The sequence below is a fragment of the Daphnia pulicaria genome, chromosome 6, assembly GCF_021234035.1.
Source record: "Daphnia pulicaria isolate SC F1-1A chromosome 6, SC_F0-13Bv2, whole genome shotgun sequence".
Lineage (NCBI taxonomy): Eukaryota > Metazoa > Arthropoda > Branchiopoda > Diplostraca > Daphniidae > Daphnia > Daphnia pulicaria.
The window spans coordinates 23,001,990-23,016,376 of NC_060918.1; the positions used below are offsets into that span (position 1 = coordinate 23,001,990).

A 14,387-nucleotide genomic window follows, 5' to 3' on the forward strand; every position below is an offset into this window, starting at 1 on the left:
CGGGTTCATTCAGATAATTACTGCTGAATTGCGAAATTATTAACTCTTCTTGAATTACTGCATGTCTGTTACTTTTAGCGTCATACAGAAAGATAAAGTTTTTTTTTTGGGAAAACCCTTGATGAAATCTGAATGTGAACCTCTTTGAACTCTTTGCATGGGCCAGAGAATTTAACAGATTTATTAACTGCTTTGTAAAAAAAACGTATAAATGTCGATGCGTAGTTTTGAGTGAGAGCACTCTTGTTTTGTCGGGAGTCGTTAAAAATCATCACTATAGGTTTTAGGTTGGTAACTATGGCAAATCAACGGGTTAAAAAATCAATGCCAAATCGGTCAATGTTTTACTTGTCTTTTTGGTGTGCCTTTGCAATTTTGTCAATGATTCTACACAACGGTAGGCCTGCATTTACAACGATCTCAATAATTTTGTTAATTTTTGTGAATTATTTTTGTTTAAGTTTCATGTCAATTTTCGGTCGATTATCCATTTATTTTTGTTTAATCAGGTCTAACCGACGATATGAACCATTCATTTGACGAATACTACGAAGACTTCGAATATCACGAGCTTGAGCGGCCGTCAATAAAAAATATGTTGAAAGACGTTAGCTGGCCATTCAACGAAACCTTGACGCATTTCAGTCATTTATTGGTCGATATATTCAAAATGAATGACAGCAGCAGTTGCCGGAATAATAAGAAAGATCAGCATTGCGTCAAAGACTACACCAGTGGAGATCCCCTTGAAGATAATTTATCTGATGGCGATTGGTCTAGCTTTGACGCAGCTGTTACCACGGACCTCAAAGGCCTTAGTACATCTCAGATGATCAGCTATTTTCAGGATCGCTACAATAATTCCGATATCTTGCCGTCCGTCAACGATTCACTCATTTCAATTTCAGGGGCAGTTACAGAAGCTGAAAATCACATTGCAAAGTACCGTAAATCTGTCCCAATCATCGTGGCTTTTGTGTCCTATCTGGAAGGGAAATCCTTCAGTCTTGGAAAGAAATTCATAGACAGCCAGAGCAGAAACAGCAACAGGAAGCAAACATTACGTCAGATGGAAACCGAAAAAGTAAAAGTCGCCGCGTCGCTTTCCTCTTTGGAATTCAACAAAAGTATAGAAACGTACAATCTTGCTCATTTGCGCAAGAAACACAAGGACAAACTCTTTAGTGCTATAGGACGTAATTTTTTTTTTTACTTATATAAATTTTAATAACAATCTTATAATAACAAAGTTCTTCTCCGTAACTGCATAAAAATTTTTCAATACTCCTTTCCAGTGAAGTTGGTGGTGACTGCAGGTCTGCTGGCGTTAATTGAAGATGCCGAAACAGCCGAGTACAAAATTCAAAGTCTTGTGGCCGAAGTCACACTATCTGAAGCGCATTTAGCCAAGCTGCAAAAAGAGTTGGATTCTTTGCGGGAAGACTACGAAACGACTGAAACACTGGCCCAAAGAGTTTCGGCTGAACAACTACAGACCAACAGAACCCTGACCCAGACTAAGGCGGATTTGGGAGCGTCTATTAACGACGGAGTCAAGATGAAAAAGGTCACCACTTTCTTGACGTCACTGCACGGGAAGTTAAAGGTGCTTCAGGACTTCGCCGTTAGTCAAACCTCGAAGGATATTATCAAAGCCATCAACGTCAACGACATTCTCGAATATTTCGAAAAGGATGAAAAATCAGGAGCAGCCGCAATCACTGAGACGTTGGTTGCAAAGGAAACTGCCCACGATTTTCGCCGCTTGATTCGGTCGTCGAGAGAGGCGGAGTTAGCAGAATCCTTTGCAGTAGAATCCTCAGATTGCCCCGACTGTAATTCTTTATCCGTCGGGCTCGCAGTCGATGAAACCGATCCTTTTCGACGAAAGCGCGCCGTTGGTGTAAGCGACAGTGACATCGAGACTGGCGATCAAATGTTAATGAACATTTCTGGAGTCTATCAAACGTTCCGCAAGGTGATGAGCGATCCCGATGATTTTCAGCGGGACCAACTTTTTTCAGCGACAGCGACCGGCACGGCAGTTTTGAGCGATCTGATTTTGCTGGCCTTTTCGACTCCCGATATTGTCCTAACACGAACTCGATCCTTCAACCCGAAGAAGCAGCACAGCACAAATAAGAGTGGACCGGAGAGCTTCCGTAATATTCTGAATCGGATAAGCCATTTGCAGTACAGTGCGTTGGTCCAACATCAATCTTGGCTGTCCCAACTGCAAATAATGTCGCTCACCTTGCCCGATTCCCTCAAAACGGCCATCATTTTACTTCGTGCCCTGCTGGGCAATCCGAAAAATCCTACGGAACCCTCACCGGAGATCACGCAACTCATTTCTCTCCAACTCAACAACACTTTGGCGATGGCGTCGGAAACTTTTCGCAACCAATCGCTTGAAATCGAAAACACCTTTCAAAAGCTTGTAGACTTCGCTACGCAACTCGACGGAGCTTCAATAACCTGGAAAGAACGGCGCCGTATTACGTCCAATCCATGTTCGTCGACGGTGAAGGCAGAAAATAATAACGTAAACAAGGACGAAATTCCGGATAGCTTGATCAATTTTAATGGCATTCAACAGATGATCGACGGCTGGCAGAATTTAATTGCTACAATTGCTCGAGGGATCGCTCAGCGATCCCGCGGAGCAATTAGAATTATGATAAAAAACGAAGAGAGACTTTAACAGTGTTGACACTTTTATTTGCTAGCTTTTCTAAGATAATTTGCGACATCGTCGCCTCCCTAAACCTCAGAATTTTTTCAAGCTGCTGAGTGCGGGTCAAAAAACAAACTAGAGGGGATAACGGGGACATCTGACCGTACATAAAGGAAACAAATGAAAACAGACAAACTGAACAAACAAAAAATTTCTTGAATATTTCCATGGCCAGTAACCGGTTGGGTAGAAGGGTTGCGCGATTCTGTTGCTGCTTCTTTATTTTTTGGCTGCTTCCTTCCCGGCACCTGCCGGCCCATAACCGCCGCTCTTTCCTCCTCTGCTCCTGTTTTGACATCAAGCAGACAAGACTTTAACATCTGGGTGGGATAGGGTGGGAAGAGACTGTTAAAGTCTCTCTTCGTTTTTTATCATAATTCTAATTGCTCCGCGGGATCGCTGAGCGATCCCTCGAGCAATTGTAGCAATTATGAGACAAAAACTCCCGCTCGACTTTAACAGTGAATTCAAAGCGATGGAGTTTGCGACAAAACAGCTTCTGTCAAAGCGATGGTATGGGGCACTTCTCGTCTATAAAAACGCGTAAATGTTGATTCCGCGGCCCAATTGCCTGATCTCAGAACCGAGTCTATCGGGATACCCTGAGCCACGGCACGCGACGCGGCCGCTCCTCTGGTTGAGTGGGCGGAAAAAATGGCCTCCACACCTGCCTCCTTCAGTACTAACTTAATCCACCTGCTCACCGTGCTGGCGGATACGTTTTTAAAAGGGGAAATTAGGCCAATGAGCAGACGCTCGTTGTTACTTTCAGTACGGCAGACGTCCGTCAGGGCCCTGTACGTGCCTAAGCAGTGGACCGGGCAAACCAGTGGGTCGTTCAGCTTTTTTATTTTTACGGACTGTAAAGCTCCACTGCGCTGGGATTTTCTCGGGCGTCCTAGAGTGAAGGTGGCGCCATCTTCTGTAAATTGAACAGAGTCGAAAGAGATCGAGCTCAACTCGGACGTCCTTAGAAGGGTCGCCAGCGCCAATAACATGGCTAGTTTTCGCGTCAGCCGCGATAGGTCTAAACTCTCGTTAGGGCCCCATGATGCGATCAGATCGACCACCTTGCTTACGTCCCATGTTCGGTCATATCTGGGCCGGGGAGGATTGCGGTTGAAAGCCCCTTTCAGCAACTGCTTGACGGAAGGTAATTGGCCGACAGGAATGGTACCCGATTGCTCCAGAGTGGACGACAGCATTGAACGATGCAAATTCAGAAGGCTGTAGGAGTAACCAGCAGCATGCAGTTCCGTCAGGTACTCTAAAACGGGATTTAAATCAGCCGACACGGAATCCAAACCGCGCTCGAGGCACCAACTGTGCCAATGGTTCCAGGCGGACTGATAAGCAGATCTTGTGGTCCGGCGCGATCCTTCCAACAGTAAGTTGACCACCGAATCCGAAAGGCCTTGGCCTGTGAAACGTCTCCGCAGAGTCTCCATGCGACTAACCATAACGGCAGGGGGTGAGGTTCTCCGATAGGTGACGTCAGCAACTCGACGTCCGGCTTCATGACTAGCGCCACGTCCGTCACTAGCTCCAAAACGAGTGGGAACCACGCTGCACTGGGCCAATACGGGGTCACCAATACTAATGATGCTCGCTCCCTCCTGATTTTCGCGAGGCTCCTGGAGACCAGACCGAAGGGAGGGAAGGCGTAGGCGCTTAATTCTTTCCAGCTCACGGTGAAAGCGTCGGTCCCCATTGCTCCTGGTTGTGGCCGCCAGGAATAAAACCGTTCCAGCTGTCGGTTCCAAGCCGTCGCGAAAAGGTCCACTTCGCAATCCCATTGCGCTTTCAGCTTCCGGAAGGTTGCTCGGCTCAATAGCCAATCGCTGCAGTCTGGTTTCGCCCGCGATTCTCTGTCTGCAATCGTGTTAAGATGCCCGGGTAAATACACCGCTTGAATTGAAATGCGCCGTTTTTCGCACCAAGACGAAATTTCTCCGGCCACTCGCGTAAGCGAAAAGGAACGCGTGCCTCCTCCTTTATTTACGTAGCACACCGCCGTGCTATTGTCCATCTGTAACGAAACAAAAATGTCGGACGCCTTCGCTGTGAAGGATTGGAGGGCGAAAAAGGCGGCCAAGAGCTCAAGCTCGTTTATGTGACAGGCGGCTTCTGTTGGGGTCCAAGGGCCCCTCGTTGTCACACCGTTGCAGGAGGCTCCCCATCCGCTCAAAGAAGCATCCGAAAAAATTATTAAATCCGGTTCGCCGGGAAACAAAACCTTTCCTTCCGTTAGGTCCATGTTACTCACCCACCAATTCAGGTCGGCCTTTGCCTCGTCGGATAGGGAGATGAAACCATCGAAATTCCCGTCATTTTTTCTCAGCGCGCGGATGAGTTCGGCTTGCACTTTTCTATAATGAGACTGGGCGAAAGGGACGGCCGGAATGGCCCAGGCGAAATTCCCCATAACTTTGGCTAAATCTCGCAGCTTAATCCCGTTTCTCTCCAGAGCCTGAACGCATAACTTCCGCGTCTTCATTCTTTTTTCGTCCGGCAAAATGAAGGAGAGGGACTGGGCATCAATGACCATGCCCAAATATTCAATTGAATGGCAAGGTTCTATGAGGGATTTATCCCAATTTATCAAAAACCCGAGAGACAGAAGGAGTTTGACGGCCATTTCCACATCCTCCACAAGCCCTTTCCTATCTTGGTTCAGAAACAACATGTCGTCCAGGTATATAACTACTCTTACCCCTTTTGAACGAAGGGCGGCCATCACCGGCTTCAAAAGCTTTGTAAAAGCCCGCGGTGCTGGCGCAAGGCCAAAGGCCAGACATGTGAATTGGAATGCGGTCCCCTTCCAGCGAAAACGTAAAAAAGGTTGGTGGGCGTGGCACACGGGAACTGTTAAATAAGCGTCCTTGAGGTCTAGCTTTGCTAACCAATCCCCTTTTTGTAAAAGATTTCTTACTACATCAAGGCCCTCCATTTTAAAATGCTCATAACGGATGTGCCTATTTAGATTTCTTAAATTAATAATGGGCCTAAAACCTCCGCTTTTCTTTGGGATCGCGAAGATGCTGCTGAAAAAACCCGGAGTTTCCGTAGCTTCCATGATGGCCCCTTTTCTCAGTAGGCTGGCCACCTCTTCAGCGCACACCGCTTCCATCTGCTGGCCCATTACGCTCTCCGGTGGTTCCGTCTTTTGCAACGGTCGGGATACAAAATCGATGAAAAAACCCCGTTCCACCACGCTCAATATCCAGGGGTCTTTAGAAATTGCACGCCACGCATTGCCAAACAACTTAATTCTAGCCCCAACTAAATCGGGGCTTAAACTAATAGGAAAAGATACCGGATTGGCTGCATACCTTGTCTGATAGATTCTTTTTTCTCCGTTATCCTTGTGCCTTGATGTGCTAGGCTGCTGCTCGGCTCTCTTTTCGGCTGGATGCTGATGAGGTTTCTTCAAGCTCTTTCCTCTTCCTGATGCCGCCACTTTCTGTAATTTCGCGTCTTCGTCTGCCGCCTGAAGTAACGCGCTCGTAAAGGAAGGCCCGAAGAGATGGCCAACTTCCGCCGGCGAAAACTTAGATGGGTCCTTCAGCAGATTTTTAAAACGCGGGTACACGCTGTTCATCACGTTGGACCTACGATTCTTTGAAATGTAAAAGTGCGCTTCTGCCCAGAGACGAATGGCGCACTCGAGTATAACGGCCTCCTCCGAGTTCTCAGGGAAGCGATTCCAAAGCGACATCAAAGGTTTGGCCACATCGAGTACCTTAAGTTGAGTCGATTTCCAGATCAGCTCCCGCTGATTGATGTATTTGCCGTTCCTGTCCCTCAGAAGCTGCCGCTCGACTACATCATCCATCTTCGGGCATGTCAGGGAAAAGGTTGCGTCCTCAAAATCCGGGTTGAAAGTGTCCCTCAACTCCTTAGTCGAGGTCGCCGGCTGTCCCACCGACATCCACGAGGCCAGCTGGTCCGTCGCGAATTTTGAAACTGGCAGAATCGGTCGTGGAGCTGGAACCTCCGGACCTGAGGTTGGGGGAGGCAGGGAACGTCTTCCGTCACGCCTTGATGAACGCGATCTTGATCTGCTTCGGCGATTACGGTGTCTATCTTGAGATGAACGACGCCTTCCGCTGCGATCTCTTGAGTCGCGCCTGCGATCCCTCGAGTCGCGCCTGCGATCCCTCGAGTCGCGCCTGCGATCCCTGTCGTACCTTCGGCCTCGACGTCCTCTTCTATCAGATGATGTAGATCGCGATCGAGAACGTGGGGGCCTAGGCTGAGGTCTCACTGGCTGTCTATTGTCCATTCCGTTTACTCTAGAGTCTATGGAAATCGTACCCTCACTTTGCACGGTGGGCGTAGGAGAGGGAGGAATTTCCATGACCGCACTTAGTAAAAGCTAAAAAAGGTCTGAGGTTTAGGGAGGCGACGATGTCGCAAATTATCTTAGAAAAGCTAGCAAATAAAAGTGTCAACACTGTTAAAGTCGAGCGGGAGTTTTTGTCTCATAATTGCGTCCGTGCGCATCGTAACGCGAACCGTCAAAGAACTCGTCACTCCTGAACTGGAAGCTTTCCAATATTTGGTGGAGTGGAGCGTGCAATTGGCAACCCAACGACATGAGGCGGGATGGGACAGCGAATCGCCTGCCCTGCCGCTGATTCATCGCATAATCAGCCAGGCAGCCAAAGTCAGTCGGGCCGTTTACCTTCTCCATGAAACCAACAGCGTTTACCTGAGAGTCTCCACTCGTCACCTGACACCTCAGACTATCAATGCGGATGAGATCATGGCTTTAGATCATCCGTTGAGCGCCCAAGACTTGAAGGAAAAGCGCCGTGAGATCGTTGAGGTCGGCCGACGAGAAGCGGAATCGATCGCTGAGCTGATGAAAGAGGCCAAACATGAGATGATTGTCAAATTGACGGAGCACGAAAAAGTACGCCAACCTGACAATGGGAACGAGCACTGCTCTTTCGAGCCCAAAGTAGGCAGGAAAGATATCAAGAATTGCATTCGCGGAAGAGAATGCGAACGCTACTTTCTCAAGTCTTTTGTGTGTGCCTGAATCAAACGACTGTTTGTTAACTCAATGCTTATTTTATCTTTTTAGTGTGTTCACGTTGCTGTTTAGAGTGTTCGTAAGTGTGCAAGTAGGGCATGTATACCTGTAGCTACGTCTAATAAAATTTATCCTGGCAATTTTGAATGTGGAGGCAAAATTGAATGTTTAAAAATGGCGCGCATTCAAAATGCGGTAGAATTTCTCGTCCTCGAGCTGTTGCCAGGCAAGGCGCTGTTGCGTACCACAAGTGCCTACTTTAGCGGACTTTTCTAGTCAACCGATTTAAATTTAAAATTATTCCGTAACCACAAAAAAAAAAAAAAAAAAAAAATGTACGTAATCATCAGACACATTTGTCAACAAGATGATGATGATTATTTTTAAAACTTACTGGAGGTGATAACTGGGGGGCTTAGAAAACTCGTCCTCATCTGATTAGACCTGCAGGTCACATGAGATTTTTAGTTTCCTTTATCTATGACGTGTATTGTTGTCCTGATGGCAAACTAAAAGGGATTATTTGACTGATTCTCTATCTCATCTCAAACAAAAATGCTCTCGGATCTTTTATTTATACAAATACGGGATTAGTATGTGGTTCGATTCGGTTGACGTGACTATATCAACTGTTTAGACTGCACGACGCAAATCCTGATATTTCAGTGTTTGGTTTAGAATTGATTTTATCGCCATGGGGGAAATAAATAATGGTAATCCAGTCAGTCATTGATACGTAGGTAGGTTTACCCAGCAACCATGATTCAGCATTTTAAATCTGCTGGACAAAAATGGTAGAAAAACGACAAATGTTAATGTGAAGACAAGTCGGAACAATAATAATAAAGGTAAGAGAAACTTGACGCGCGTGCAAAAGCGCATCATCTCAACTTGACAGAACTAAATGAAATTATGTTTCATCCCATTTCTCACGATAGCCAAAATGTAATTTGAATTTCCAAATGTGCTGAATAAATAAGAATAAGAATAATGGGGGAAAACGAAGGCGGGAAATTTAATTTCAAATGCCTTTTGGCTCTGATGTCTTGTCGTTGACATGAATGGGCGGTCGCTTCGTGTCATCTTTTGATTCCGCGGCATTCTGTCTCTGCTGTAGAGTTCACGATGATTTTTTCTCACGGGATGACCAGTTCACCGCCTTCATCTTCTCTCTTGGAAAAATGCAGATGAAACGAGTTAATTTGCATTGGAGAAGAAGTGCTGGAGGCTGCGTGATTCAAATAACATAGCTATCATGTTCCCTATATAATGCACGCTACACACGTCAAAGTGCATACCAATTACGTCGGTAGCACAACTGCCCATCATCAAGAGTGACAGAAATCAATCGTCCAGAGGCTGTCGAGGATGCAGCAGTCTTTGTATCCAGCTTTATCCGAATTCCGTATAAAAAGGAAGAGGCTTCATTGGATTTTCTGCACTCCAACTTGTTCCACTGCCATTGAGCGATATCCTCAAAGTTCTCAAGAGAAATTAAACAAAGATGCGCTTGGCAATCGTCGCTCTGTTGCTGTCCTGTTGCTGGTCGGCCGCCGTTCTGGCCGAGCCTGAGCCTTACTATAATTACAACTATCTCAGCCCGACTTACTTCCGCAACAGTGGCGGATATCCTTATCCGTCGATGGCCGAGCAGGTAGGACCGGAGGACGTCGATGGCCGTTTCTTCATCGCCACTGTCACGCTGACCCTCTCCACTGTCACCACGACCTCGATGGCAGTAACCGTGACGACCTGCACCACCACGACGGCCGCACTGTTGGCCTGCGTTCCAGGACGACGCCGTCGTGACATTTTCCAGGAAGTCAACAAACCCGGACGGGGACTTTATTACGACGACAACGAGCCGGAAAGCGAAGAAGGCACAGCATTTCTGCCAAAACCTAAAGAGTATGAAATCACAATTCATTCAGGTGTAAAAGAAATTAATTCCTACCTTTTAAATTGGAATTGAATGATAGGATCGAGAATCAAGTGGAACCGGCCCGTGTTGCTCGTCAAATGACGTCCGTTCCGGTTGTGATCGAGCCCGGATTCAATGCGCCCGAGGACGTACGTGGCGGCCGATTCTTGATGGCGTTCGCCACATCCACCGTCACAGCCACCTCGACTTCCACCTCGACTTCCGTTCTCGTCGCCATTTGCAGTAGCACTTCCGCTTTCCGCACTTGCGGTTAATTTCCCGCGTTCTTTTTCGGCTGTAACCCAATTTCTAAAAATGTCGTTGGGGTTGGAATGCAGGACGCTATCATATAGTTTTGCATTTCAGTTGAAATTGAATCAGCAAAATGACATATTAAATTAAATTAATATTTATATACTTATTCACATTAACAGATAAATGTAGTTCAATAGATGGAATTGGAAATAAAATACACATGAGATCAAACAATGAAATGTCTAATAACCTCCTTTGAACAAGTGGAAAGAGACTGGGCCTTTAGGCCTGGTGGAGATCTTTATTTTATAAAAATAACTGGCCCAATTTGAATTGAATTTTGCGATGAAGAAATGGACGCGACCAAATCAGTTGTCGAATCCGTTTATCTTGCAAGATGCTTGTTTGATGCTGTGCAAGTGTAAACCAAACAGACGGGACACTTTTATCTGAAACCAGTCGGTGTAAACGGGCAATCAGTCAAGTCTCTTAGGACAGCCAGACTGCATCATTAAATAGTCAATTTTAAAAGACTACCACTGGCTATAAGTATAAACAGTCTGAGTGACTGAGTCTTGACTAAATTGGAGATAAGTGATGTAGACTACTTATTTAGACCTTACGTAGATATTTGACTATGTGCCGCTTTATAATAATTGATGCAGCAATTTGAATGGGTCTGCCACAGACATCCCGGCAACAGTTGATCCCATCTCACTGCTCTCTTATATTTTGCCTCGCTAATGCGTCACAAGGTGTTATTATTAATGTATTTTCTTAAGATAAAGTTGAGACGTCTTTTCATTTCGTGCAGACGTCTGATCAAGTAGGATTTACGTACTGTATTGTGAGATAAAATAAAAAACCAACAACATTTTGTTTGAATTTGGATTTGATCTTCATTCCCCGTCTACCCATAACGATAATATCGTGACGACACTTGTTGTTGTTTTCTTTCTATATACATTTGGGAGTCGCCCCCTTTTCCCATCATCTTTATTCCTGCTGGGTGATAAATTGAAAATGAAAAGGGACGAACGCCATTTGCCAGTCGACGCTTTTGGAAAAGCAAATAACGGACACAAGCTTTATAGCGATTGGTACGGGAAAATATCGATCCGATCGTATAATAATCAGCAGATGACTATCAAGTTCTATATGACTTTACATTGTGTGAGAAGACTCCATCAGTCGGGGGCCCAGCTTGAGAACTGTCTGATCTTCGTCCAGCCACCACTGTTACACTCTTTGAAATATGGAACGGAATCAATTGAAAAATCGAGCCGTTTTCGTCGTTGCCGTCGTTGCCGTTATGGCGACATGGGCCATGGGCGGAGTGGACGCAGACTCGCACGGCGCTCCGCTGTCCTCTTGCCAAGACATGGGAGCCATTCACGCCGTTTTCCCGTCCCAGCCAGTGGAGACTTGTCCCTTCGGCATCACTTTTGATCAGGCAAACTAATTTTTATATCTATTCGATCAGTAATTAAATCGAAGCTTTGTCAACCTGTTAATTAGACGTCAAAATAAATTGATTTGATCATAACGCAGATGGAGATAACGAATGACGAAAGCCTCACTGTTACTCTGTCACTCAAGCCAGGCTTTCTAGACACTGAAGTCAAACGCGGCCCAGAAATCCCTGGATATTTTACAGGTATTTAGCTTACCGTATTTGAAAGATGACGGGGTTTTAATTGCCCTTATAATATTATAATTCAATCAACGCGGTTCTCTGATAATAAAAGGCTACCTCCTGATGGCGTTCGATGCAGACAACGAGACTGCCGGACCGATCGGTTATTTTACGGAAGTCAATCCTACGAAAGGACAATTCCTGGATTGCTTCGACTTGATAAAGGTCGAACATTAGAAATAATTATATTGCTATTTCATCTGTCTATAATCTTGTATGCGTGCACTTGGTTATGCGTCTATAGAGTGCCGTCACACACGTCAACGCTAATTTTAAGCCAACCGTCGAGGTAGTGTGGACACCTCCCGAGGATTGGGAGGGATCTGTCATTTTCAGGTAACAAATATTCAAATATAGTCTCATCTTTAAATCAACGGAATTTCCAACGATAGAGTATCTCACTAACAAATATTAATTACACGTTAGGGGTTCTTTCACTATGAATATCGCCACGATATGGGCTAAAGTGCCATCAGAAATCGTTCACGTTGGAATCGCAACGGAAGGAACAACAACTGAGCCAGAAACAACAACCGAGTCCGCGACAACAACCGAGCCAGCGACAACAACCGAGCTAGCGACAACAACCGAGCCAGCGACAACAACCGAGCCAGCGACAACAACCGAGCCAGCGACAACAACCGAGCTAGCGACAACAACCGAGCCAGCGACAACAACCGAGCCAGCGACAACAACCGAGCCAGCGACAACAACCGAGCTAGCGACAACAACCGAGCCAGCGACAACAACCGAGCCAGCGACAACAACCGAGCCAGCGACAACAACCGAGCCAGCGACAACAACCGAGCCAGCGACAACAACCGAGCTAGCGACAACAACCGAGCCAGCGACAACAACCGAGCCAGCGACAACAACCGAGCCAGCGACAACAACCGAGCCAGCGACAACAACGACTACTACACCGGCCACGACCACCGTCGTAAGTACATCGTTACTGAAACCATTAAAAATAAATAAGATGATTTGTTCCACGCAATATGTGTCAGAACAATCAGTTAATTCAATTGAAATGAAATTGAATAACACACGATTCCCGATTTCCCGAATTTCTAGACGGAGCCAACGACTACCCCAGCCTCGGCAGGACACTTGAGTGGAAGTTGGGTGATGACCATTTTTGCCATCGCCTTGGCATCTACACCTTTCCTAGTGTAAAATTAGCATTGGCATTTCTCCTGTGCTTCAATCCCCTTATACCCTTATTATACATGATTTTCTCTGGAATGTAGACGTCTTCAATGCATGTTCTTATTCCCCTCTAATATTACCTAATAATTTAATGGGGTATATTTTTACCCAAATAGTTTAGTTAGCTCTCTTGTTTTCGTCTCTATGTGGCCCATGTATTTGTATACCGGCAGCACCAAGTCAGATAGAATGAAGATAAAATAACCAACCGGGCAACCGGGCCGCGGGACTTGTCAACTCTGATGTGGAAATGAGCACCGGCGCCAAGCTTGGTGATACAGGCCAACATGTCTGATGTGTCTGTCTTGACAGGCGACTAGCAGTGTCTTCCATTTGATTACTAGTTCAAACAGGACCGGTGTTTTCCATCACTTGGGGTCGATAACGATTGGCTTTGTGCGTCAAGTCTAATCGAGACCTTGAAGACGTGTACCACCTAATCAAAGACGGCAATAACGTGATCAAAAATAAACAAGACGTGCGGGAAAATGAGTGTCTGGGCGCCTCTGGTTTACAACAACAGTTGTCGGTAAAATAAATATTGAAAATGGACATTAGTCCACAGTGAGACTTAAAAATAACTGGTGATAATTAATCGGGTTATAATTGATAAAACTATACACTAGACACTAGTTGAGGCTTACTGGGAGAGAGTATACTGAACGAATCAAATCAAATAAAAAATCTTGGCACGGTCCGAATGACTTCAACACAAAATCGGATTCATTACGACTTTTTATATCTTTCGAGTTGAAAAAAAACGATCAGTTCAACCAAAATTTGCCAAAATCTGAGTGTTCCCAACGTGTTAGTAAATGCACGCATAGATGTCGCAATGCTCTCTATACGCACTCAATTATTATCTAACACGGAGAAAGCTAACCATTATCAACACCGCAACCCACATGAGATATAGCAAGACGTCAATCAACTGTGGATTGAACCGCGTTCACCATCTGGATTCTTTCGCGCGGAAACGTTTTGTTCAAACGCGTATGGAAGTTTTGTTGTTTAGTCTATAGCTGAGTGTGATGTTTATTCCTTCTCCAGCAAACAATTTAATGTTATTTTAGTTATGTTTTTCTTTATCAAGAAATATTTGGAATTCAAATTTAACTCATGGCCAACTAAAAATAACTAATCCTAAAAATAGATTTTTTTTGTTTGCATAATAAATCCTTGGACTCCGAGGCTGAACAAGACACCGGAAGAAGTAAATGACTTCCGGTATGTAAATGCTGTCCCACTCAATGACTCAGGACCAACACCAAGGTTTCCGAAATGTATTATATCCATTCATTACAAAACCATGGCCATCTACATAGTACCTATCAGTTGATGCAGATTGATTGTATCGCGCGGAGGCAACTCATTTCGCCCTTGATCTATATTGCCATTAACAACAACAATAAATTTAATAGCCCCCCAATAAGCAATAACACATGTATACCGGCATCTCATAATACGGTTTCAAGAACACTCATCAAATTCGACTTCCATGAAAAATGACAATGCGGAAGCGTGAAAG

General features: G+C 45.3%; 3 protein-coding genes across 3 annotated transcripts; all 3 read left to right on the top strand.

Annotated features, from left to right (window-relative positions):
• Window positions 1-210: 210 nt before the first annotated feature.
• Window positions 211-7,918, top strand: LOC124342590. The gene is made up of 4 exons (XM_046795618.1): window positions 211-397; window positions 510-1,196; window positions 1,296-2,621; window positions 7,225-7,918. Exons 1-4 carry the CDS (start codon window positions 298-300, stop codon window positions 7,782-7,784), a joined length of 2,673 nt encoding a protein of 890 aa, XP_046651574.1. The 5' UTR covers window positions 211-297; the 3' UTR covers window positions 7,785-7,918.
• A 1,237-nt stretch (window positions 7,919-9,155) lies between these two features.
• Window positions 9,156-10,184, top strand: LOC124342850. Its single transcript, XM_046796038.1, has 2 exons — window positions 9,156-9,686; window positions 9,758-10,184. Exons 1-2 carry the CDS (start codon window positions 9,283-9,285, stop codon window positions 9,972-9,974), a joined length of 621 nt encoding a protein of 206 aa, XP_046651994.1. The 5' UTR covers window positions 9,156-9,282; the 3' UTR covers window positions 9,975-10,184.
• Window positions 10,185-11,110: 926 nt separating this feature from the next.
• On the top strand, window positions 11,111-13,310 carry LOC124342831 (putative defense protein 3). Its single transcript, XM_046796016.1, has 7 exons — window positions 11,111-11,407; window positions 11,506-11,611; window positions 11,703-11,815; window positions 11,895-11,986; window positions 12,077-12,140; window positions 12,540-12,590; window positions 12,725-13,310. The coding sequence occupies exons 1-7, from the start codon at window positions 11,210-11,212 to the stop codon at window positions 12,824-12,826; spliced, it is 726 nt and encodes a 241-aa protein (XP_046651972.1). The 5' UTR covers window positions 11,111-11,209; the 3' UTR covers window positions 12,827-13,310.
• Window positions 13,311-14,387: the final 1,077 nt, after the last annotated feature.